Consider the following 25,713-nt stretch of genomic DNA (forward strand, 5'->3'; position numbering starts at 1 on the left):
TGTGCCAAAAAAGAAAAGTAAACATATTTTTAAAAAAAATACAATAATTTTTTTATAATTGGTACACAGCGTTACGAAAAAGTTAGAAGCGGTACACAAAAGTCATAAGTTTGGGAAACACTGCAATAGAGTGTATAGTTTGTCCAAGCTAAAAACTCATCCCATCACAAAGTCTGAAGCCGTCTAGTGTTATGAAAGCAAGGGTGGCGCGTTTTAGGGAGGGTAGCTTTACTCTAGGACTAACACAATAGACTGAAAAAGGAGATTTCCTTTCTCTCGCAGACCCGAGCCGAAACCACTCCAAAAGAGTGACCCCGCAAGCTTAGGTATAAAAATCATTCAGAAATAGTAAGCCGGAAGCTTGAAGTCTTAAAATAATTTTAACTTCTAGCGCCATCTGTACTTAGCCTTGCGTGGTTCACTGAAAACATTTCCTGTTCTCTCGGCTATCCAATTTAAAAGTTCTGAATTTTGTTGGCATCAGCATTTATCACCACGACCACAACGAAAATATACGCATGGAGAGTTATGGCAGCCGACCGCGATTTGCTTAATCCAGAATCTAACCAAAATCATAATACTTATAGCAAAATGAATTTTGATAATCTGGATGAAGAGGAACCAAGTTACAGTGATCCCGAGGATTACGTTGATGATATCTCTGACGAAGGTTATTCGTCTTCTACATTGTTTACACTACCGTGAAAATATTATGATCTCAATTTTAAATGATCTATTTATCTAATAAAATATGTCCATAACATTTTATTTAAGTTTTCTTATTATTCTGATGAAAACTATTCATATCATTAATTTATTTAAATTCAACTTATTTATGTATTTACTTTTTTGTAACATACGGTTTGTTATTATTTTGACAAGTGTACCAGACCTATCATGTTATAAACATACAATCGTTATTAGTATATTGAATCAATTGACCCTTAGTATGCTGGTTTCTATTGCGTTGTGGCATGTTACAAATCTTCACTTCCACTTATTTATTTTAATTAGTTTAACTATTGTCATAATAACTAGTATTTGCTTGCATACTCCGATGCCCTGTCGAATGCAGGGCCATAAACAATTTTTCGATCGAAAAGCTTTATTAGTTAGTATTTTCTTTAAATTGTGAGTATTTTTTTTAATGATTTCCCATTTGTTTTGTTCATTTTATCTATCATTGAAAGTTAACAGTACATTGTTTACCAAACAATAACTGACATAAGTTCAACCTAATATCTTAAAAATATGCTTTTTATAGCCTGATAGCAAACAAATTTTGCAATGTTTCTTTGAACACAAGCTTTAAAATTTACGTTCAAAGAATGCAGAATTGTTTGTGCTGTGTTGTTGCTTACCATCAGTTTTCTGTTGATGTGCTAATAATCAAGAGTACTTGTTAGAATTTAAATGGCTTCCTACCTATGTAAACTTGGCTTTTCATAGGTAAATAGCTTCTTACCTATGAAGCATTTCTTATACTTGAAACATAAATACCTAATGTCTGTTTTTTTTCTTCTTTAATGCAAACCAATTGTTGTAAAAAAGGCTATGATTAGCTATCCTTGATGTGATTCTGGGGTTATTCCAGACTTTCTAAAAACGTCATTTTTTTGTAAAAAATCACATTAATCTGTAGTCTGTTCAAACTTTCAATACTTACCTGTTTTTTGGGAGATTGTTAAAAATATCATAATTTTATTATTTTGGAAAAGTAAAACGCTGTTTCAATAATTTTATTATTATGGAAAAGTAAAACACTGTTATGATGGAAAAACACATAAACAATGTCTTTCTAGTAGTGTTTCCCTTTCAAAGAAGCCACAAATTTAAGACATTATTGACTCTATTTTCCTTCGGAAAAGATTTTTAAAGAGTCAGTTTTTGCAGTAAAATATTTTATGAAGGATCTATTTTAATGATTAAATATTTAGCAAAGGGTCGGAGCCAAATTTTTCTTCATACGACTCTTCAATAATAAACTTTATGAATAATACACTAACTTTAACATAATATAAATTACTAAATTTTCAGTGGTTATTTAAAATTAATTTTACTCAAGATATAGAATTTTTAAGTATTAATTCCGTTATTTGAATTTCTTAATCAGGTGTAGGGTAACTGTGAAAGGTGTTTTTTATTGCTGGAGAAATTTTACTATTTTTGAATATTGCCTGTTTACTTGTTGTGTTCATGCAACATGTTATTTTATTAAGACTTTTCCTTTTGTTTTTAGAGTTGCTGGGTGACTTACTTAAAAATAAGCCTAAGGAAACCGATGGTGTTGAATCTGTTATCATTGTTGATGGAGTCCCGAAAGTTGGCCCGGAGAGAGTCGAAAAGCTAAAGAATGTCCTGCATAAATTGTACTCAAATTTTGGAAAAATTGTTACAGTGGATTATCCTTTAGATGAAAATGGTGTCACAAAAGGGTAGATTTCTTGTTTTCTATATAATAGTAATTTTTAAATTACTCTTTGTCATTATTATTATCTTATCTATCTGATCCATAAATGATTGTTACAACTGTGAATGATTACTAATAATGAATTATATAAAATTATTAAAGTAAGTTATGATTATTCTAAATGTAGATAAGGATTCTCATCAGATAACATGTTAGTAATCGTAATGGAAGTTATGAAATGTCCAATCACCAGCTCAGCATTGGCAATCAAATATTTTAGGCTTGCAAACAAGCTTTATCCTCTAAAAAAAGAATTGAGATTTGCTTTTAACTATGTATGCTTAGATTATTGTACAGGGTTCCCACGGTCCTTGAGAGTCCTTGAAAGTCCTTGAATTTTTTTGTTGCTAAATTTAGCTCCTTGAAAGTGCTTGAAAAATGTCTTAGGTCCTTGAAAAACTTGATACGTCCTTGAATTTGTCCAATACAGCCGGCTGCCCTTTTTATAAAACACCCGCGGATATTTCTGTTTTGTTCCCGAGCTCTCTCACGTGGTTTTTAGCGCCACCGTTTCTAACTGGGCCTAGCGTTTTGGTGTCTGCCAAGCGCGTGGAGCACAGCAGACAATCAATGCGCCCAGGGCGAGACTCCACTTCATCTTCTGTCGCATATGCTTAGATCTTCTTTTTTCTAATTGAAACTGGAATACTCTCGAATTTCGTAACAATATGTACCTTGTAGTTTTCAATAAATTTGCCGTTTTACCATCCACACTTGTCCTTACGTTTGCGTCATTTCAAAACTTTATTGTAAAGCGTATTCGCAAAGGCATGGCTTCGTATTTATGTTATGTAGTTTAGACTACTTATGCCTGGGAAGTGCTATTTTAATCCCCAATTGATGGATAATCCAGCTTATAAAAAATGAGTTTTATCGAGGCCCGAAAAGAAGTTCAGAGCCAAGTGCTGATTATGCATGAAGGAGATTGATATCGCAAAAATGAAAGAATCTGCTCTGAAATCACACATGAAAGAAAGGTAAAACAAAAAAGCAGTCTCATGCCCTGAGTTCTCTTTTTCCAAAGACATCAACATCTAATTCATCTGGTGTAAATACTCCTTCAACATCGTGTGCCCCAAGTGAAACAGAAACTTTAGTGTCCGAGGTAACATTGTCTTCTTATCTGGTCAAAAGGAATGTGCTTGATGCTGAAATTCTCTGGAGTCTAAAGTGCATCACTAGTAATTAATCATATAACTCCTGTGAAGGGATTAGTAAATTGTTCTCCAAAATGTTTGCTGATAGCTGTATAGAGACAATTTTCTTGTAGTGCCACAAAGTGAGCCTATTTGGGCTCCTTTGGATTGGCCCTATACTTCAAGGGGATTCTTATAAATGAACTGAAGAATGTTGATTGCTACACTGTACTCTTTGATGAGACGTTAAATCAGTCTCTACAATCTAAGCAGATGGACATTATGGCAAGGAATTAATAATAAAGTTTGCACTAAGTATCTTACCTCCCAATTTATGGGTCATGGAACTGCAGAAAATATTTTGTCCTCTTTTTACAAATGCATGGATGATGGTTAAAAGCTCTCTAAAATACTTCAATTATCCATGGATGGACCCTATGTCAATTGGAAATTCTATGAGAAGCTTCAGTGTGAATTAAAAGAGAAATATTCCCACCAGGTCATATTCATTGGCAGTTGTGGATTACACATAACGAATAATGCTTTTAAACATGGTGAAAATGGGATATGTTCCTTCTAATTTTTATTTTCAGAAAGAATTGTTGCTGCATAACATTTAGAGAAGGTTGTGTAAATTATAAATGAATTAATTTTATAATTTCAGAAATGATGTTTAATAGAGGAGAGGAGGGGATTATGGAATAGTCATGGAATATGGAATACCTAAAATTTAGCTCTGTCTTTCATGCAGCCATCACATGGAAATACCCGGGATTAAAGAAATCCCCTCTTCACCATTGACACCTCATTACCATTAGTTATAGATTGTGCTGAAAATGATTTTGTGAATTAATATGTAAAACCAGTAGGGCTGTTTTTAAGAAAATATAAATGGTAGTCCATAATACATATACTCTCTTCTCTCTATATAGGCAAAGCATTTAGGTATTATATTTTAAATTAATTATTGCCACAACAAGCACTGTTGCTTCTAGTAAAATAGAAGAGAATAATTTTTAAAATTGGTCTTAGATTAAGGTCCTTGAAAATTTTGTTGAGGTCCTTGAAAAGTCCTGGAAAGTCCTTGAATTTCAATTTCATCATAGAGTGGGAACCCTGTTGTATTTTTATATCTAGTTTGTTTTTTTTTTTTTTTTTTTTGTATTTAGAACAAAAATTTACGCTTATGAAACTATTACTTTTGAAAACATTAAAACTGTAAGACAAACCACGTATGATTTAATATGTTGCTTTCTACATTTTTTTTTATGCTGACCAGATATCCAAGCAATCAGGGTGTCTGACTGCGTAGCCAATGGTTACGGTTTAAATCCTGCTCAGGGCATGGATGGTTCTCTCTGTATGTTGTTCTTTGTTGTGTGGTATATAAATGTGACCCACGCTATGGACAGGTCTGTGGCGTGGGTAATGTTGCTCACCTCCGGGACATAGGTTCACAAGTGCCCTCCGGGTGACATTAAATGAGCAACAGCTCTGGCATCTTTCGAGGCAAAAAAACGGGAAGTTCAGAGCCTAAAATTTCATTCCTTGCTGTTATGAGTGATATATTTTGGCTCTATATTGATTTAATGATACTGGTGGCTTAAAAGTAAAAAGCTTTACATTTCTTGTGGAATAAGTAGTCCAAAATTGGACACTCTTGTTTCAGAAAGGATTAATTATTGTTTTCTAATATCCAGATTGCTGACTTGTCCTCCCAACAATCATTGTTTAACGACAGCTGTATTATGTGGTCCCAGACTAAGCACATTGCATCAGGAAGGATTGATTGTGGTATTAAGTATTCTAATAGCCATATTGCTGTATCTTCACAATATTGTCTGTGTAACGACAGCTGTAATAAGTGATTCTAGACTGTGCACTCTACGTTAGAAAAGATTCCTTTTTATTTTTTCAATAGCTAGATTGCTGATTTGTTATGCCAACAATAAATTAGTAGGGTCTGCTGTAATTATAACAAAGTGTGCATTGAAATTTTTTAATTAATAATTAAAAAACAGGGTTGCCACTCCACAGGGAAAACCTGGAAAATGCGGGACATTTAAAAATCGCCTAGAATAGCAGGGAATTTTGATTGTTTCTTTACAAACTGGGAAAATACAGGGAATTTTGTTACTTATTTTTTTCTTTTAAAAAATGGTGACCACTCAAAGCGTAATCTATGGAATATTTAACCATGATATTTCAGCTATACTAAACTATTTGATTTACTATAGCATTATTTAAATATGTTCAGCTGTTTTTCCAGCAATTAAAACTAATAAATATAGTTAGCCCAATATAGCTCACACAAGAACGCAGTAATTGTTTCCTCTTAATATATTGTGTATAATATGTACAGGGAAATTTTTTTCCAGATTTGAGTGGCAACCCTGAAAAATTAATAATTACGCATAGAAACTTTATTTTTATTTTTTTTTAAAAACTGCAATGAATGTTTTTTTTTTTTTCATTACCAATATTATTGTTTTAGGTATGTATTCTTTGAGTTTGTTTCACCTGAGCATGCAATTGAGGCAGTAAAAGCCACAAATGGTTACAAATTAGATAAGCACCACAGCTTTGATGTCAACTTATTCACTGACTATGCAAAGTAAGTATTGCTTGATATTTTATTTTATAAATCAAATTGCTTTAAACTGTTTTTTAAAAATATAGTTTTAATTTCAATTTGGCCATTAGTACATATGTTGTGCCACAATATGTGACCTGGATTATTGTGTATGCCTCAAAATATTAGCTAAGCTTTTTGTTAATGCAGTCTATCAGGATTCTTCATCTTAGTCATTTCACTTCATTTAGTTTTTATCATCAAAAAAGTCAACCTATTATATTTTCTTAAAAGATTGATTGCAAATTCCCTTTTTTTGCTCAAAATGTTCTTTTTCTAATAGATTTATACAAGCACCTTAAAAAGTTTCTTCATATGAGGCAAGGCCATATTTTATCATTGCTCCGTTACAATATTAGATGATTGGTATTGAATAAATGTGTAACTAAAACATTTTCTTTTGTGTTTAAAATGAAGAATAAGTTCTTAAAACTGATATTTTGATTAATATTAGAAAGAACTGCAATCTATAAAATATGTATGTACAGTAGAGTCCCGATTATCCGAGTTAATGGGGTCCGCAACAAACTCGGATAACTTAAAAACTCGGTTAAAGAGTATGAAAACGGAAAGAAAAGGTATAAATGTAATATATTTAAGAAATACAAAATGTATATGAGTGTACCACATACAATTCATATTATAATTAAAAAGCTTACTTAAAAACATTTAAAAAGCATACTTTACGAGAATTGAATAGTTTTTACTTTAAAAAAGGCCTTACTCGTTTTTCGTTCTACGTAACTTTGGCGCTTTTCTGTAGTAATGTTTCGCCTTTTTTAGGGATAACAGGAAGGCTGGTGTCGCCTCTTTTTGTTGTTCTATATATTCAATAGTACATTCGATAGCTTTTAGTCCATTTCGGTAGCCCGAATGAGGTCGTCGGGCTACCGAAGCGGAGGTGCCATCCCCTCCGCAGAGGATCAAAATTGTGATGGCATGTCTTCGGATCATCCTCCGGAATGTTTCCCAGACCATCGCCAACAGCCCATTGTGCAACTCTAGTGCGACGTAAATCAACAACAACCATCTGTACGAGAGATTTTTATATGTTGATTTTAATAATCACTGTCTTCATCATCTTCGCTAGATTCATTATCATTATTGACGATATTTACGATAATGTCATCAGACCAAGTTGTTGGATTTTGTTTTTCTGAGTGTTAGGAAGATAAAATTCAGATTTATTTTTCAGCGGTTTTTTTAAAAATAAACTAGAACAAAAAAAATCCTTGAAATATTTGATAGCTCGGTTAAAGCGGAAACTCGGATAATCGGGACTCTACTGTATACTGTCTACTGTTCTTTTGAGCAAAATTTCAAAGGTAAAAGAAAATTCTAAAAATTGCTCTTGACTCACAACTGGATCATTGTACCTTGCTCTTGTTATTTGTATTATCATTTTTGATAGAGAAATAAACAAAAAGTATTATTAGTTTAAAAAAATATCTCATGTACCTCAGGTTCTCTTAATTAAACTAAAGTTTTTTTTTTAAATGGTATCCATGAATCTACACTTGTCTCTCTAATTCTTTTTTATTTGTATTTTTAGGTATGAAAATATTCCAGATGAATGGGAACCACCTTCTCCACAACCATATGTAGATCATGTAAGCAAATATTTTTTCCAAAAATAATTATTATTATTAAAATTAATTATTATTTTTTTATATATGTAAGAAAGAAGGCAAGTTTTACCATACTACGAGATACTTTGTTATCTTCCTATTTGAGTTTTGTTGATATATGAAGTATTGTTTAACCTTGGTTTCATGTGTACAGTATAGAACATTATTAATATTTGGCAATTATTTATATATGGCAATTTCTTTATATTATATTTATTGTTATGTTTTTAATAGCTTTATTTTTTTCATTAAATATTTTATCAGGGTTGCCACTCCACAGGGAAAACCTGGGAAATGCAGGGAATATTGATTTTTTTTCTTTACAAACTGGAAAAATACAGGGAATTCTGTTTCTTATTTTTGTCTTTTAAAAAATGGTGACCTCAAAGCATTATCTATGGGTTATTTAACCATGATATTTCAACTATACTAAACTATTTCATTTACTGTAGCATTATTTAAGTATGTTCAGCCGTTTTTCCAACAATTAAAACTAATAAATATAGTTAGCGTAATGTAGCTTACACAAGAGCACAGCAATTGTTGTTTCCTATTACTATATTGTGTATAATATGTGCCGGGAAAGCACAGGGAATTTTTTTTCCAGATTTGTGTCGCAACCCTGTGTAATAAATATATAGTTTATTGATTCTCAGTTTAAATTTTAAAAATATTTTGCTTTGGCCAATTATGATTTAAAATTAGTACGTGAATTGTTTCTATAGTTATTTTATATTTTCTGCTACAAGTTTCATAAAAAAGAAATACCACAATATGTTTAAACACTCACATAAAACTTGCATATAAAACATGTATCTAATTTTTGTCCTTCAAAATTGCTGACAATTATGCCAACTTTTTATTGAGTTTATTATCATTTTAGCACATCATCAGCGCAGCAATAATATATACATTTAATTTTAAAATTAACTCCTTACTCTTGTTGAATCTTTTCGCTTACAACAAATATGCTTGTTATATAATGCAACAATCAAATCAGTAGGTTTGGAATCAGAAATTTATAGAATATTAAAAGCTGGCCAGAAAAATATTAAATAGTTAAAAACATTTTGCAAATTTCCCAGACTTTCTATAAAATACCCAGATATGCTATAGAATGTTGTACCTTATAATTTGTTGCTGATAACTTATGTACTAAGCTTCCTTCTTAATGTCAGTCTTACATTATTTTTTCAAAAAGACCTGCATTTATGAAGGGGGAAAAGCTTTTATATGCTAGCTTTATTGCAACTTACTTTTTCGAATTGGCATTCTTCATTCTATGAGATAATATAATTAATAATTCTCATCTTTCATGTGGTCTGCAAAATATTAGCTTTTTCAACATGTTGATAATTAAAAAAAGATATTAGAATTTATCTTAGTTAAATAGCACATCTAAGCACATTTTGTGATATATATGTGTAACACATGTGAATTACGATAAGATTATTTTTTTCCTCTATTATATGATAAGGAAAGTGTGACAGTGATTTTTCACTTTGCAAAATTATATTATACTTTTATTACTTTCTTAAATATGTGAACACGCCAACGTAACTATATTCATTCAATTTAACGAGTATGTAGTAGACCTTTCATTCATTTTAATCTATGAGGTCTGTCATTGATTTGGTAAATCAGCTATTAGTCTGTAGATTTTTCAAAGTTAAGAATCACTGCTTATAAATGTTAGTAATATATGTTGAGCAGGAAGAATTAGTTACAGCAGCTGTTGGTGTACTTCATATGTTCAAAAATATTTAAAATTTGTCCTACTTACCCCTGAAACATTTAGAGTATCTCCCTCTTTTGCTTACCATAAATTGTTGCAGATATGTTTTATGCTTCTCTTCAATAAAGTTTTATTCTTTAATTTTTTTATAGTGTGTTTCAATTCCTTTTTTTTCCAACTTGGTATGAATTTTTACTTTTGTACTTGATAAATGTTTTTTAGGCTAATTGCTAAAAGTTTATATGACACTAATTGTAATAGGTTCATTATTTTTTTAATTAATTTAATTTTTATAATCCTTAAGGGAAATTTGAACTACTTTTTGTTGGAATCAGATGCTTGTGATCAATTTAGTGTTATGTATGATGGAGGTGCTAAAACAGCCATTTATTTGAATACAAACCCTGAACCATCTCTTCTGCAAGAGCGAGAAGTAAGCTAATTTGTTTGTTTCTTATTAATAAATGTGCTTTGTATATGTTTGTGAGTGATTTTAATTTTTACTAAGTCTTTAACTTTTGTAACTTTATTATTTTCTTTGTCAATCAAGTTATCATGCAAATTCTGTTCTTTAAAATTCATGAATCAAATTTTTATCAATTTAAAAAAGTTGGGGTAGTCAGTATTTTCAATGTCATAGATTTCTACTTGTTAAACATGTTTGTTTGTTTTTTTTTTTTTTTAAATATTTATCTAAAACGCTTTATAATTTAACAAAAAGAACATATTTTTTTGTATTAAGTAAGTTTTATTGTCCTAAACTTTCGGGGCCATATTTTCAATACTATCCCTTATATTTTTGGAGCCATGATTTTCTTCTTTTCTTTTTCAGAGAAAGTAAATTTTGTGTCCAATTTCGTTTCTTAAAATATCGTCTACACTAACTAATTAGCATATTTAAGACGCCACCTCAAGCAATTAAGATTGAATCTTCATACGTGAAAATCCGACTACTTAGTTCAAAAGTTATTCAGGGTGCTTCTTCTGTACACAGTACATATATTTATAAATACAGGGATGTGAATCTTTCGCGGATTTCCGCTTTTTTTTTTTCCATTTTTTCCGCTAATTTCCGCGAAAAATAAATTTTGCACAAGTTAAAATATTTTATGAGGAATTTAATCTTCCACGGAGCGAAAGTATTGAAGTCCTCATTCCTCCCTCTGAAGTTTCTCCAAAAATCATTTCCTTGGGATAAAACTGGTTGACCTTTATACAGGGATGAGATTTTTTAGCAGATTTTCACTTTTGTCTCTCGAATTTCAACCTTTTTATCAAAAACTCTGATTCTCTAAATGTTTCGGGGTAGTTTTTTTTTATATATATATATATAAAAATATCCCGCTTTTTTTTTTTTAAGTTCAGTCGTTGAAATGAAATTATATTTATTTGCGATTTTCAACGATAAACAGAAAATTCAAACTGCGTCCTATCTGCTAACTCTTCCGTATTTTTGTCCGTCCGCCGAATAGCTCGTATTTTCGTAATTCAGGCGTCACTGCTTCCTGTTTTCTGGCGTGGAAGCCAACAAAACAAAAAAAAAGAATAGAGGTGGATTTGGGGTGAAAATATTTATTTGCTCATTCAATTAATCTTTTAAATATTTATTTATTATGTCTAAACAAAAACAATACAAACAAGACTTTTTGAAATCCCAAGTCTAGACTCGGCAAATACCTCGATTCTCATTCACGCGATTTTAATATCAATCATCGATTTTCATATTTACCTGATTTAAAAGTTGCGCATTACGATTCTTATTTGCGCTATTTAAATATCGTACATTACGATTCTTATTTACGAGGTTTAAAAATCCAATATCGCGTTTTGTATTTATGCATTTTTAAAATCCCCATTTTATTATCAAACATCGATTTTTGTATTTACCTAATTTAAAAATTGACCATTGCGATTCTTATTTACGAGATGTAAGAATCCAATATTGCGATTTGTATTTACACGCTTTTAAAACCCTATGTAGCGATTCATATTCACCCGAGCTTAAAATCCAATGTTGTGATTAATTTTTGCGGTTGTAATATCAAACATCAATTTCGTATTTATACGTGCTTTAAAAATTAGACATTTGGATTCGGATTTGCTCGATTTCGTATTTACGTGATCTAAAAATTACGCATCATGATTTTTTTTTTTTTTTTTTGCATTTTTTAAATTGGATATAGAGTTTCATATTCACGTTATTTAAAAGCCTCATATCGGGATTCATATTCTCTCAGTTTAAAATCATGCATGTGATTCATATTCATATAATTTTAAAATTAATCATCGGGATTTATAATCACATGGTTTACAACTTTAAAAATTAAAAATCATACACACACAAATATATATATATTCTTGGATTTCCTCTTTTTTACTTTCTGACTGCTCTCATCCCTGTAAATAATGAAAAATCATATAACTTACCAAAATTTAGTTATTTTGTAATTAGCTTTAATTGAATGATAGCGTGATTCATTATTTTATGATACAGTAGACTTAAACAACTTTCAAGATTTTTAACCTACAGTTTAAAATCATTTCTGAGATAATTTTTTAATTTTATTATTGTTGTGACAAGCATCTTAATTTTTTATTGAACTTATAATAGATTTTAAACTTTTATTTTTTCTATAGTCATGGACTGAAACCTATGTTGAATGGTCACCTTTAGGAACATATTTAGCAACATTTCATCCTAGGGGAGTGGCTCTTTGGGTCGGTGAAAAATATGAACAATTCCAACGTTTCAGCCATAACAATGTTCAATGCATCAGCTTTTCCCCAAATGAAAAGTAAGTTGTATTGTCCATATAATCTTAGAATATATGACATTATTAGTATTTATGTCATGTAAAGTGAGTATTGTTTAGTAATTCAATCTAAATTGCTGCTTTTATGTTAAAATATTTTTAAAACACTATACGATCAACTTGTTAACTTTCATCTGGAAGTCACCCATAAATGTTATATAAAGTAGTAAATTGAAAAACATGTTAAATGTATGTGTGTTAAACATTCCATTTTCAGCTATAATCTATGACATTACTAAAGAATTTGCAATCGAGGAAACTAAAAATGTAAAAATTGTAATGAAAAAGCTTAATGCAAACGAAAAGAATTAATTTCTTCAGTGCATTTAAAGCAGATAAAATAAAACCCAAATGGGCCGCGGGTCATTTTTTAAGAGAGAAAACATAATTTTGATTTTGCATCAGGAATATTTTATACCACCATTTAATTTTTTTACTTTCCTCATGTTTAGCACAATATATGTAAATTCCAACTCTTGCCGTTACATTATCCATGTGGTCCATTATCAAATTATTCTTAATGTTATTAAGCTATGTTTGTCTAATTTATATATTGTTTAAAGATATACACAGAATGATTGATTTATTGTTTAATAGTAATAATGTAAAAAGTCATTATTTTATTATTTACTGCTTAACATTTAGTCTATCAGTAAAAAATTTCATATTTCGTTGGCAAGACAGTTTGATTTCTATATCCTCATAGCATGTTAGTTTGCCTGTGTTTATGTTACTATTCTTTTTGATTTTTTTAGTATGTTTTCAAATTTTATAAAAATGTATTTTATTAAAATTTAACATTCTATTTTTATTAATAGCTTTTTTTATACAAATGTTAAATATTCTTGGGGTTATTTCATTCTAGGTATTTAGTGACATTCAGTAATATCCCAGAATCCAGAGATGACCCTCATTGTATAATGATTTGGGAAATTAGAACTGGTATCAAAAAGAGAAGTTTCCATTCTGAGTCCCATCCATTATCCACGTGGCCTATGTTCAAGTAATTGTTCAGATAAATATTTCATTTCATGTTTAAATTTTATTCTGACATTTCTAGTTGTTGTTTTAGTAATTATTGGAATATTGCTGTTTATTTTTGCTCATTTATCTTTCTTATTTTTGTTCCCAGCTAAGGACTGATATAATGGTCTCCAAAATTAATTTCTCAACATATATCGTTCCACAGAGTTCGGCGTTTCTGCTTTGAAATTTCGTGAATTGTATACTCCATATTATAATATATATGTATTCAGTCTTCAGATATTATTACTAATAAAGATTTATTTAGAAATAAAGAATATCTAGTTTCCTTTAGAATGGTCTAAGTGTATATGGTCATGAAATAGTCTTATTTTTGACAATATGAAGAAAAAATTTAATTACTTTTATGCTATTTTGCTTATTATCAATTGTACATGAAAGTGAGGCTAAAGAAATATTCAACAATTTGTCCCTATTTCCACAATTTTAATGTATAACATCGTTTTATTTATTGAAGCAATAAAGAAAAATACAATGGAAATAAAAATATGGCCATATGATTCTGTTATTATGAATTAAATATTTCGTATTCTTTTACTTCGTTTTATTTATTAATTTTTAATTCAAAAAGCAATGTGTTATCAATTTGTTTCAAATATTGAACCACTTTGTTTATAAAATTTTTTGAATTATAAAGTTAAAGGAGATCTACTCAATATCAAATTTAATTTTTTACGAATGTGATTTTGTTTTTTTCCTCTACATGCTTCCAGCATATAATATTCTGACTTTCCTATTCTATTCTTATAGGTGGAGTCATGACGACAAATACTTCGCCAAAATTGGAAAAGATGTTTTAAGCATATATGAAACTCCAGTAAGTATTTTTGTGTGTGTGTGTCTTTATGATTTATTTTTATCTGTTGTTTTTTCTCTGAATTACACATCATAACTGACCCTTGTTGCTTACTTGTTGCACTGATTCCTGTTAAAAATAGTACTTTTGTGATTACTGCTTTTACAGGGTTGCTTTTCCAAACCTGTTTCTTTCATTTAAGCTGTTCTCAAACTTTTTTATAATAAACCACTTATTTTAAGTTTGTCATTGCAGGGTTCTCACGGTCCTTAAACACTGCTTAATTTATTTTATTTTTTTGGAAAATAAGGGCCCTTTAAGGCAGTGGTTCTTAACCTTTTTAAGCCGCGACCCAAATTTGAGAAATATGTTCATGTCGCGACCCAAAAAAAAGTCGAAATTAGGCTGAGTGAGCCACAATGACTTCTTCTAGGAGGTGTTGGTATTACTTATTACTTGGTGTATTACTAACTTTTCTGGTTCGACTCAGCGCGACCCAAGAAATATGCTTCGCGACCCAATTTTGGGTCGCGACCCATAGGTTAAGAACCGCTGCTTTAAGGTATTTAATTTTGGTACAAAGTTTTTAATTTTTTAGCATAGCTATAGTTGATAGGAACAGTTTTTCAGTTCAATTTTTTAAAACAAAATGTCGTTGTTTTTGTTGCTTTAATATTGGTTCATGCATTTCGTCTGAATGTTTAGTAACATTATGTAAAGTTAATTTCTAATAACAGGTTTAGCTGGAGATAATTTTGTTAAAGTTTATCATAGAAGTAAACATAACACATTTGCTGGTCTAGTAGCAAAATATAAAAAATTGCAAATCTTAATTTCTGCACTTAATTTTACAATGAAATCATTAAAAATGGAATACAGATTAGTTTCATACGTTAATTTTTACAATCTGAATGACGTTAACTTTTAACAATGTGATAAAAAAAAAAAAAAATAAATAAACAATTTTAAAAAAGTTACTCAATTTTGCAAAAATTACCTAATACTTCTTTGGCGGTCCATGTTAATTAATAAAATTATATCAGTGCTTACATTATAATTAAATTGTTTTTATTATTTCTTTTGCTTATTGATTTTTTTAGAAAGGTGAATAATTGGCACTGTCACTGGTGGCATAAGTATTTTCGATGATAAACAATCAAGTCCATAATTTTTCAAGAAAGTACTTAATTTTTTCGAAAAAAAGTCCTTAAAAGTGCTTAACTTTCGCTCTGTTAAAAGAGTGGGAACCTTGCATTAGTAGTTTATTTATTCTTTATCAAGTTATTAGATTTATTAAATCTTAATTTACAAAACTCTTTATCGGGCCGGTCTTGACATGTGCTTCGGAAGCTTTGACAATGAAAAAACTGGAGAAAAATTGTGTTGCAATATTTGAGAGAAAGATTTTGCAGACTATACTTGGTGGTGCAAATGAAATCAATAACTGGAGATTTAACTTTAAACTGTACAAGATTTCTAAACAACCTGGTGTTATTAAATGCATAAGATTAAATAGAATGAATTAGGTTTCCCATGTGATTCAAATAAGTAATGACTATACAATAAAAAAGAAATTCCTTTTTCGACCCACTGAAACAAGAAAGCGAGGGAGGGTGCTTTTGGTGTAGTCTTAATTTTCTTGCAATTAGTGAAAAAAAAATTGGAGATCAACAATAAATCGAAAGTCATTGTGAATAATTATTCATGGGAAGAATTTGGCCCACATTGGGCTGGCTGGCCAACTATGATGATGATGAAGAAGTTGCGTAGATTCTATCTTATTCCTAGATTATTTTTTTTTTCATAGTATTAGGAGAAAAAATAAGCGTTAAAAGATTTTAATATAAATGTTAAGAACTTGAATTATTGTGAAATGTAAAATTATATTCTCATTTATGATCAATCTCTAAATCCTAGTAAAAGCTTCAAAAATATTAATAAATTAAAGAAAACATTTTGAAACTTAAAAATAACTTTTTTTTGGTGAAAGTGACCTTATATAACAGTGTACCTTATGCAGCGCTGAAAAGTTGAGGTGGAACAAACTATTAACTTCTTTTATACAGAAAAATCACTATCAATCAAACGAAAATAAGTTAAGACTTTTATTACATCAACTAACAATCTTAATAAAAATGACATCATTTATGTTTGAAACTAATATGTTTCTGTTCTTAAGTCTAAGATTTTTTTTTTACCCTATGACTTTTGATTTTTTCACCCTATAGCTTGACTAAGATTTTTTCACCCTATAACTTGAAAACTTTTTCATGTTTGAATTTATACATTGTTGCATTTTGATTTCAAATTTTTTCCCCCATTTCTTTTTCCAGTCTTTTGGTCTCTTAGGAAAGAAAAGTATTAAAATCACTGGTATTAAGTGAGTGTAATTTCATTATTTTATAAATGTGATTACTATTAAATTCTTAAATATATCTACAAAAGATTTTTTTAATTAACTTCTTGCATATTATTTATTTCCTAGAAATTTCACTTGGTCCCCCACAAGCAATATTGTAGCTTACTGGGTAGCTGAAGAAAAAGATGTACCTGCAAGAGTAACTTTGTTAGAAATTCCAAGCAGAGTAGAACTTAGATCAAAAAATCTTTTTAGTGTAGCAGATTGCACAATGCATTGGCAAAGATGTGGAGGATATCTATGTGTAAAAGTTGATAGGTACACAAAAGCTAAAAAGGAAAAGAATGAATGGAAGTACAGTGTGAGTATGTCTACACAAGCCATTATTTTATTTAACCCAATTTACTATTTTATTTTCACTAGAAAAACTAATACATTTAACCACCCATTCTCAGAATTTTTTTTATTTTGTTCCCCTCAGAAAGTTCATTTTAGCAAATATTGCACCTGAGCAGCTTATATGTATAGTAAATAGTCAGGGTGTGTAGCGTTTTTAAAAAGTACTTAAAGGTGCTCATTTTTGTTTTTTAAAAACCCTTAGATGTGCTTTTTTTCATTAGGTGTTTTTTAAAAGTGCTTAATTTTCCCTTTTTCAAAATGAGATTTTTCCTTTACTATGTTAATTTTTTTTTATGCTTGTGAATTATGCAAAAAGACACAGTTCACATTGTTCTATTCAACAGTTTCATAATTAATTCCATCCCAATCTATTTCGGCGTATTGTCAGTCCGTAGCGTATGAAAACGCCATATGTTTTACATGATTCAAAATTTCATGATTTTTGACAATTGTCAAAAACAATGCAAAAGCTTTTTTTTTTTTTTTTTTTTTTTTGACATGATGGTTAAAATAAGATAAAACCGTCAATTGTCAAAAACTTTCCAAAAGTGCTTAAAAATATTTTTTTAGTGCTTAAAAGGTGCTTATTTTTTGTTGAATAATTTGACTCTGCACCCTTGTTATGCATACTAAAATCATTTGGTCTAAGCAAGCATGGCTAGACTAATCATATTAAGATGCCCATAAGCAGAATATTTTCAAATGTTCTGCAACAGGACTTATTAATTTATACAAATGTTCTGCATGCATTTCATTGCGAAAAAAAGTCAACTTTACGTTAAAATACTATATTTTCACTTATTAAAATACAGGATTATACACAGATACACTGCATTATTTTTTAAACCCAGGCAAACATTCTTGATTTGTTACTTTTTCAATCACTTTTGAAGTACAACTTTTGTTAATGACGACGATGATGATGATAAATTATAAATAAAATACCTATGATATGAAGATCCGAACATTAAAATAAGGGCTGCCTTAAAAATCTTTCGAAGGGACAAGTGCCCAAATGGTGCACCATTTGCAAACACAAACATTCGCTGGCTGTTGTTCCAACAACTTCTTCATCTCCATCGAAAGCATTTGGTCTTTCAGAAACAATTCTGTCAATCGTGGATCCCCACGATTCACAAATTGCTTTTGAAATGGGAATGGAAAATATAAAAGTCATAAACTTTATGAAATTGGAAATCTCGGAATTTAATTCTTTAACGGCTTGATTTAGAAGCTTCCTTGATAAAATAGGTGATCGATTTCTCCTGCTGTCTGCTAAACACTGATACACCCATTTTATAAAAATGTTATAGCCAAAAGCTTATTCTTTAATTTCCTCCTCAGAATGGCAAAGATACGGGAGAGGGAGAATACTGATAAATGTGCTGAAATTTGTGCATGGTGTCAAATGTTCCTCTTTTAAAGCAACATCACTCCAGGAAAACAGCAAGTGGTCAAAGCTAAAGAGAATTCTATTCAAGATACAAATTGTTCTGCAGAATTTCGTTTGTTCTGCGACGTACGTCACAGTTTTAGGCACTTTCTGCTTCTGGGTTAAGATGGACATATGAAACTAATGTCATAGGTTATCAGAGATGGTTGTGTTCCTAAAAAAATCTGTATTTTTGCTAACCGCAATCCGGAAGTTTCTGGAAATCCAAGGTCTAGAATTTTCACGAAATCACATTTATGTCTAAAAATTCTTATATATTTTATTTGGAAATATTAGAACTAGAATTTATACATGGCATCTCTTTCATTTGTAAATATATATTCTGGTAGAATAATAAATGTGATTAGACATAAATGTAAACTTATACATAATTATTCATTTAAATTAGGCTGCATATGATTTATTTAGAATTTCGTGTTTTTAAACTATCAATGATTTAAATTTATGAAGACATTAATGATTTTACTCAAGAAATGTTCAGGATTTTTGAGTTAGGCTCACAATCACACCTGGGTTATGTAATAAAATATAAAAAATTCCGACTTTTATTTCTGAGGTTATTTATTGCAATACTTTTTTAAAGCAAACTCTTAATGTTACAAATTTTTGGTTTTAAAATTACTTGTTCTTCCCATTAAGCCACATTTATGCAAAGTGACTGAAAAATACATACTGAGTAACTATTTCCTTGTTTTACACGCTTATTCCTCTGAGGTACCTTAAGAGAGATTTTAAGTCTGCTCTCACTTCTGTATGCAATCAACTGACTACTCAATGCAAACTGCATATAAAATATTTTCAAACTTGGTCTAATTGATTACCAATGTGATATCAAGTTATAATGAAAATAAATGGGCTACATAATAATAAAATATTTGCAGAAAAATATCTGATATTTAAAAACTTTTGGGTGTAAGAATACTAAATGTTACATTATTTTATCATCCAAATATGATATCTTACTTCTTTTATTGCCTTCATACAATGTGATACAAAGAATGCAGAATTTATTTTAAATTTTTCTAAATATTCTGTAGCTTTGCTTATTTAGTGTGGATTGTTTTAGTTACATGAACTTTAATTACTCGATAACTGTTTGCCTCAGCTTAGAGAAAGTTTGGATTGCAATGTGTTTTAAAAAAAGAAATTTAACTTAAGCAATAAATGATTTACCTACAATTTATTTTTTTTTCCATTTTGTAGGGAATGTATTACAATTTTGAAATTTTCCACATGCGAGAAAAGAATATACCTGTTGACAGTGCAGAAATAAAAGGTAAGTTCTCTTCATTCCTCACATTATTAAAATATTATTAGGTTATTAATAATTTTAAAAAAGTCTATTTTAAAATTAAGGATTAGATGTTGAGGATATGTTATTTACATTGGACTATGAACAGCTTATGATTTTCTGCTCTAAAATTTTGTTTCAAACATTTATTTTTCAGAAAATATAACAGCTTTTGCCTGGGAGCCTGTTGGTAATAAATTTGCAGTTATTCATGGAGACAGTCCTCACATTACTGTAAGTTTCTATGGTATTAAACCTGGTGGAACAGTTAGCTTACTTAGTAAGTATATTCTAGGAATTTAAAATTTTAAAAAAAAGCAAGCTCTGTAATATAATGCATTAGACTAAGACTTTATTGGTTTTATTTTTTAGAAAAATTTGAGAGGAAGCAATGTAACCGAATCTTCTGGTCACCTAATGGACAATTCGTAGTGCTTGCTGGATTACGATCGTATGTATTATCTTTTAACCCCTTGGTTAATTTATACGAGTCTTGTGACGCATAAGAAAGTTGATGATTTTTTAAGCTTAATATAAATAAGATAATATGTAAATATATTCATAAGCAATGTGAATCATCTGTGGAATTTATTAATAACCGTTAAAATTATAACTTAAAAAATGCACTAATTTTTAATGTCAAAAGATTTAATTTTCTTGACTATTCGATTTTTCTTTCTATTTTATGAAGTTCAAGGTTTTATTTATGAATTAATGATGCAAGTGATTTATGTCCAGTACAGAAAATAACATAACTAATTTTTCCACAGTGAAAATTGCAAACCTCTAATAGTTTGATTTTATTTAAGGAAACTAAGTGGGCAAAAGTGCATATGGTTAAAACATGGATTTGTGAGTGCTTTAAAAGCAGAAAAAATGTTCTGCAACCCCCTTCTGAAAAGGTTGCCAGAGCTGCCAACTTTCTTCGCTTTGGGGGAAAATTTATTTTAGTAGCGGCTAGTTTATGTTTTTTTATCCATGATTCTTGTCTTAAAATTTTACTTAAAATTATTTTATACACTCATGTAAATTTTTCAAATGAAAGGCCAGTTTGTTCCAACTCTCGCATGATGAGACCTTAAAAATGTTGGCAAAATTATCAAAAATTCTGAAAACATTTTATTTTTACCTGTCTACCACTCTTTAAAGTTACCGCAAAATGCATAGTATTTGGCAATCACAGGATTTGCACTTATCTACAATATACTGAATTCTTTATTTAACTTCAATATAGTGAATTTTCGATTATTGATATCCTTGATGTCTCGGGATAGAGCTCTCTTCTTCCAGCGATGACTGATCTCTTCATATTCTGCATCGAGCTTGCACTGACCACAGTCTGACGCAAAATATCCCCTTTGGTTAATAGGGGTCCTACTCCTTGCCGTTGAGTTAACTGTATGAAGTTTTCCTCTCCCTTTAATTCAAATGCAGGCCAAGAAAGGATAGTTTATCCTGGTGCTTGATTCAGTATCTTTCTAATCTTTTGGGTTGGGTTTAAAATTAAAGAACTGCAGAGTTCAACATTGATAGAAATAACAGCAAAGGTCAGTTGTTCAAATCTGATTATAAAAGTTTAATTGTTAACTTTGTTCATAATTAATAGCTGCTAACTTTGTTTATCAGTAAAATGACAAAATTAAATGAAATGCATGGCATTATCTAATAAGAGCAAAGCTTTATCACTACCCTCAGAGTACAAAAAGATACCCTAAATTTTGTTCTTAATTTAAAAGCCTGCATGTTATATGTAGGATGAAATTCTATTCTCTATTCATACCATTGCCAAAGAACTTCACAACGTACTGGCTTATGAATGTGTTTGAACTATCAAAAGGTTCCTTGGAGTTAAAAATGTTTCTGCCAATAATTAATCAATATTCTTTTTCTGTGTTTTCTTTCAATGTTTTCTTCTAAAAGTAGTTCATATTTGAATATATTTTAACCCTTAATAAAATTAAGGTATGAAATATTTTTTTTAACTTAATTTGCCATTAAAGTATAGATTAAGGTATGTAAATTTGCATTTATGTAAAAGCTCATTTATATGAAAATAAACATTTTTTTAAGTAAGATAACCTAATTTGCCATTAAGGTATAGATTTTTTAGGTATGTAAATTTGCAGCTATGCAAAACTATTTTTTTTTTTTTTTTTTAATAGAATGAGCGGGAGGCTAGAATTTGTTGATACGTCTGATTTCACTATAATGTCTGGAAATGAGCATTTTATGGCTACTGATATTGAATGGGACCCTACTGGGCGATATGTAGTTTCTGGTATCAGTTGGTGGATGCACAAGGTATATTTTACTCTATATAGATATATTTTCAAGGTATATTCAAAGTATATATATCACTCAAGGTATATTTTGCATGTATGATATTTGCATTTTTTCTTTCATATATTTTACTCAAATTATTTCTTCCAATTAAGATTTATTTGACATTTTTAATATTTATGGCAATTTCATAAATCCAAAGTAATTTTAAACAGTCATTGATATAATAATCTTAAATTTCTCAAAAATTTACTCAAACCCTAAACTTTAAACAAAATATCTATTTTATTAAATTTATTACTAACACATTATTAATCTAGATAACATCTATTCCTGTAATAAAATAAAGAATTTGTGTGTGTGTCTGCACACTGGATAGCAAGTGTATTGTCGGCACTAAAAATACGACATGCAGCTAATAGAGTACAATTGTGAACAAATTGTGTTTTTTTTTTTCTGATAGCTTTTCATAACAGTTCTTTCTTGAAAACCATAATTCAGCCTATATTATTCATTTTCTGCATAATTATTAAGTATTTTATTTTTAATATTTTAAAAATAATTAGTTTTTTTTTTTCTTCTGTTTTTGGTAGTATAACCACAGCTGCTGATGAACTTTTTTTTATTATGCTGGGATTCTGTTCTAGTGTTCTAGAAGTTCTAGTATTTAGGGTTGCAAATTTGATTAGAAGTTCTATTTATTCTTTATCTAGTTATTTTTCTTCTTTTTTTTTATTTATTACGTTTTATGTTTAGGTGGACAATGCCTTCTGGATGTGGTCTTTCCAAGGACGGTTACTTAGGAAGCACGATTTAGAAAGGTTCTGTCAATTACTGTGGAGGCCCAGGCCACCAACACTATTGTCTGAAGAAAAAATCAGGGTAATGATCGTGCATATGGATGTTTTAAAATTTTTATTAATTTGAAATATGAAATGTTGTTTATTTGTATCATTATTTTTACTATTGAATGCTTTGTCACATAATAAGTTCAGCTATGAATTAAATTATAAATACATTTTACTGGACTGCTATGCTCCTTGAAAAATTGAGAAAACCTGATAATAGTCCAAAAAGTCGCCAAGTTTGATTTGGCGAACGCCAAGTATGTGATATTGGCACCATTATTTCTCAAAGAACACATTGCTTCTTCTTTCCCCTTTGGCATTAATTTAAATAAAAATATATAATATAATGTAAAAATAGCAAATTTTAATTTTTGTGGTTCACTATGTTTTGTCAGTTGCACTGCCAGTGCATATTACAATATTAGATTGGAATTTATTTTTTTAATGTATCTGGAAAACTCAAGTAATTTTATTCTTCTATTTGAGTAAAAACCTTGATTTTATGAACTTGTTTGGTTTTTAATATTCTTATGTCTTGTTTAGGAAATAAAGAAAAACCTTAAGAAGTACAGTGCACAGTTCGACATCAAGGATAGAATGACTTTGTCCAAAGCATCAAAAGTAAGATTTTTAATAGAATTTTTATTTCTAAGGTTTATGAAAAAATGGTGTGAGGTATGCTACCAGGGAAAGTACGCATAGTTTATTGTAATTAATTGTAGTGTAATGTTAGTTTCCCTTTGAAAAAGTGTAAGCTTAGGAACTAAGATGAAAGTGGGAAGGGAAAAAATCTTTATATTTTTATTTAAGTTTCATAATATTTTCATTAAGTTTTTTAAATGTAAGTGGACCAACTTATTACTTGTAATAATGATTTTTCTTGGTGATAAAAATTTGGTATATGATATTAAAGTTAATCAGTAATTAGGTGATAAATTAGATTTTTAGACTTAGATTTTTGTTCTGAAATGATTTTGCTATTCAGATTTGTCATTCCAAAAAACTTTCAACTCTTAATGATTGAAAAACAATGTAAAAAAGATAATGGCTCTGAGATAATTTACTCCTGACAAAAATGCTTAGCTTTAATGCTCATTGTATTTAAATTTCAAAATTCTTTAAATTTTTTTTAATTATTTCTCTAATGGAATGCTGAACCCAGTAACAAAGTTAATAAAAATTTATCAAAGTTTGTGTAATCCTTTACATATCTTTATATATTCGGTATGATCAATAATAATCTTTTTTTGTTCGGTTGAATGTGCTTTTATAAGTAACTTTTATTTAAATCTAAAAAATACACTCGATAACATTTTTAAATAGTTAAACTATTAATTTAAATCAAAATTTTTATTTAATTAAATAAAGTAAATATTAATTTAAGAAATAGAATGAGCCACTCAATATTGAATATATTTAAAATTATGTATAAATTGATTTTATGGTGACTTATATAATCTAGAAAAGAATTTGTACTTTCAACAATACTTTCAATAATTAGTGCACATGTCCTAATTGAGGTATTTTTTAAATGATTAAAAGATGGTTATTTTTTGTTGAAAAATTTGGCTATACACATTGAATACTTAGGGTAATCACTGGTATTAATGAATATTTTTAATTCATTAATGGCATACTAACAAATATGGGCTACATGTCATTCTTACATGGCTTTCTTTATATATGAATCAATAACTGATTTTGTGTATTATTACCCTACAAATATCTTAAGTTTAGGGTGGAATGTATTATCATGCCATATTTATAATTTTATGTGTCAATAATTATCCCTAGTTTAAAAATTTCCCAGTTGCTTGTCATGATTTAATGCATGACCTCTTGTAGTGTATTTGCCAAATTTGACATCCAATTATTTTTTAGGAAATTGTGGAAAAACGAAGGAAACTGATAGAAGACTTCAAGAGTATTAGGCAAAAGAGGTTAGATGAATTTAATAGCAGAAAAAAGCTTAGGCTTGAATTGCGTAATGGTAAGTGATTATTTAAATTGGTATTTTTTGTATGTCAATTGAATTTTAGAGCAATTTAGTGAAATCTTATATTTTTTTTTATTAAAGGGGGGGAATGTCAGGGAATTTTATTTCAACTCCAAAAATCAGGGAATGGTTACGGAAAGTTAAATTTTTTTGCAAAAACCTGGAAAATTCCTTTATTATACCCTGGAAAAAAACCAGTCTTAAAATTGTCAGTAACAGTACTTAGTTGTTGAGATTCGAGTTAAATAATTCTAGCATCTATTACAATTATTTATTGTAAAAATTTCACATTTTAGACAAACTGCAATGCTTCTTTCCACATATAATGATATTTATTTTACATGGAAAATCTAATACTTGGCATTACAAATAAAAGAATCGAAATTTTCGGATGAAAAATTTCGTAGTATAGATAAAAGGTGGTATTAGTTTTCATTGAAATTTACCCGATATACCTAGGAGAGTCAGGGAATTTTTTCTGAAATTGAGTGGGAACCCTGTTTAATTACTGGTATCAATTTTACATGAATAGCTATTTTCTGTTGACAAAAAATATCAGTTGCTTATGATATGCTTAGTGTTGGGTATATCCTATATTATAAAATACACTTATTTTTAATTTCTTATGTTGCAGGTATTGATACAGATGAACTTGATGCAGAATCTGAAAATCTTGAAGAGGAGGTTGTAGAATTTCTTGTAAAGGAAGAAGTTATTGTACTAGACGAAGAATAAACTATATGAACAAGTGAACTTTTAGGACTGGAAAATTTTTTAACATTTTGTAGACAAAAGTCAATAAACATCTGTTTCTGTTTTCCATGTTCAAGAAA

The 25,713-nt window shown here is 29.4% G+C and overlaps 1 protein-coding gene across 1 annotated transcript; it reads left to right on the forward strand.

Moving 5' to 3' along the window:
- The first annotated feature begins 501 nt into the window (after window positions 1-501).
- eIF3b (eukaryotic translation initiation factor 3 subunit b) lies at window positions 502-25,713 on the forward strand. The gene is made up of 18 exons (XM_016073943.4): window positions 502-670; window positions 2,240-2,435; window positions 6,101-6,220; window positions 7,791-7,848; window positions 9,906-10,034; window positions 12,239-12,396; window positions 13,280-13,417; window positions 14,209-14,275; window positions 16,588-16,634; window positions 16,740-16,974; window positions 19,669-19,741; window positions 19,914-20,036; window positions 20,129-20,207; window positions 21,919-22,057; window positions 22,793-22,918; window positions 23,428-23,505; window positions 24,766-24,874; window positions 25,515-25,713. The coding sequence occupies exons 1-18, from the start codon at window positions 529-531 to the stop codon at window positions 25,613-25,615; spliced, it is 2,118 nt and encodes a 705-aa protein (XP_015929429.1). The 5' UTR covers window positions 502-528; the 3' UTR covers window positions 25,616-25,713.

The sequence above is a fragment of the Parasteatoda tepidariorum genome, chromosome 9 (genome assembly GCF_982258835.1).
Source record: "Parasteatoda tepidariorum strain Cologne lab strain chromosome 9, Ptep-v5.0, whole genome shotgun sequence".
In the NCBI taxonomy this organism is placed as follows: Eukaryota; Metazoa; Arthropoda; class Arachnida; order Araneae; family Theridiidae; genus Parasteatoda; species Parasteatoda tepidariorum.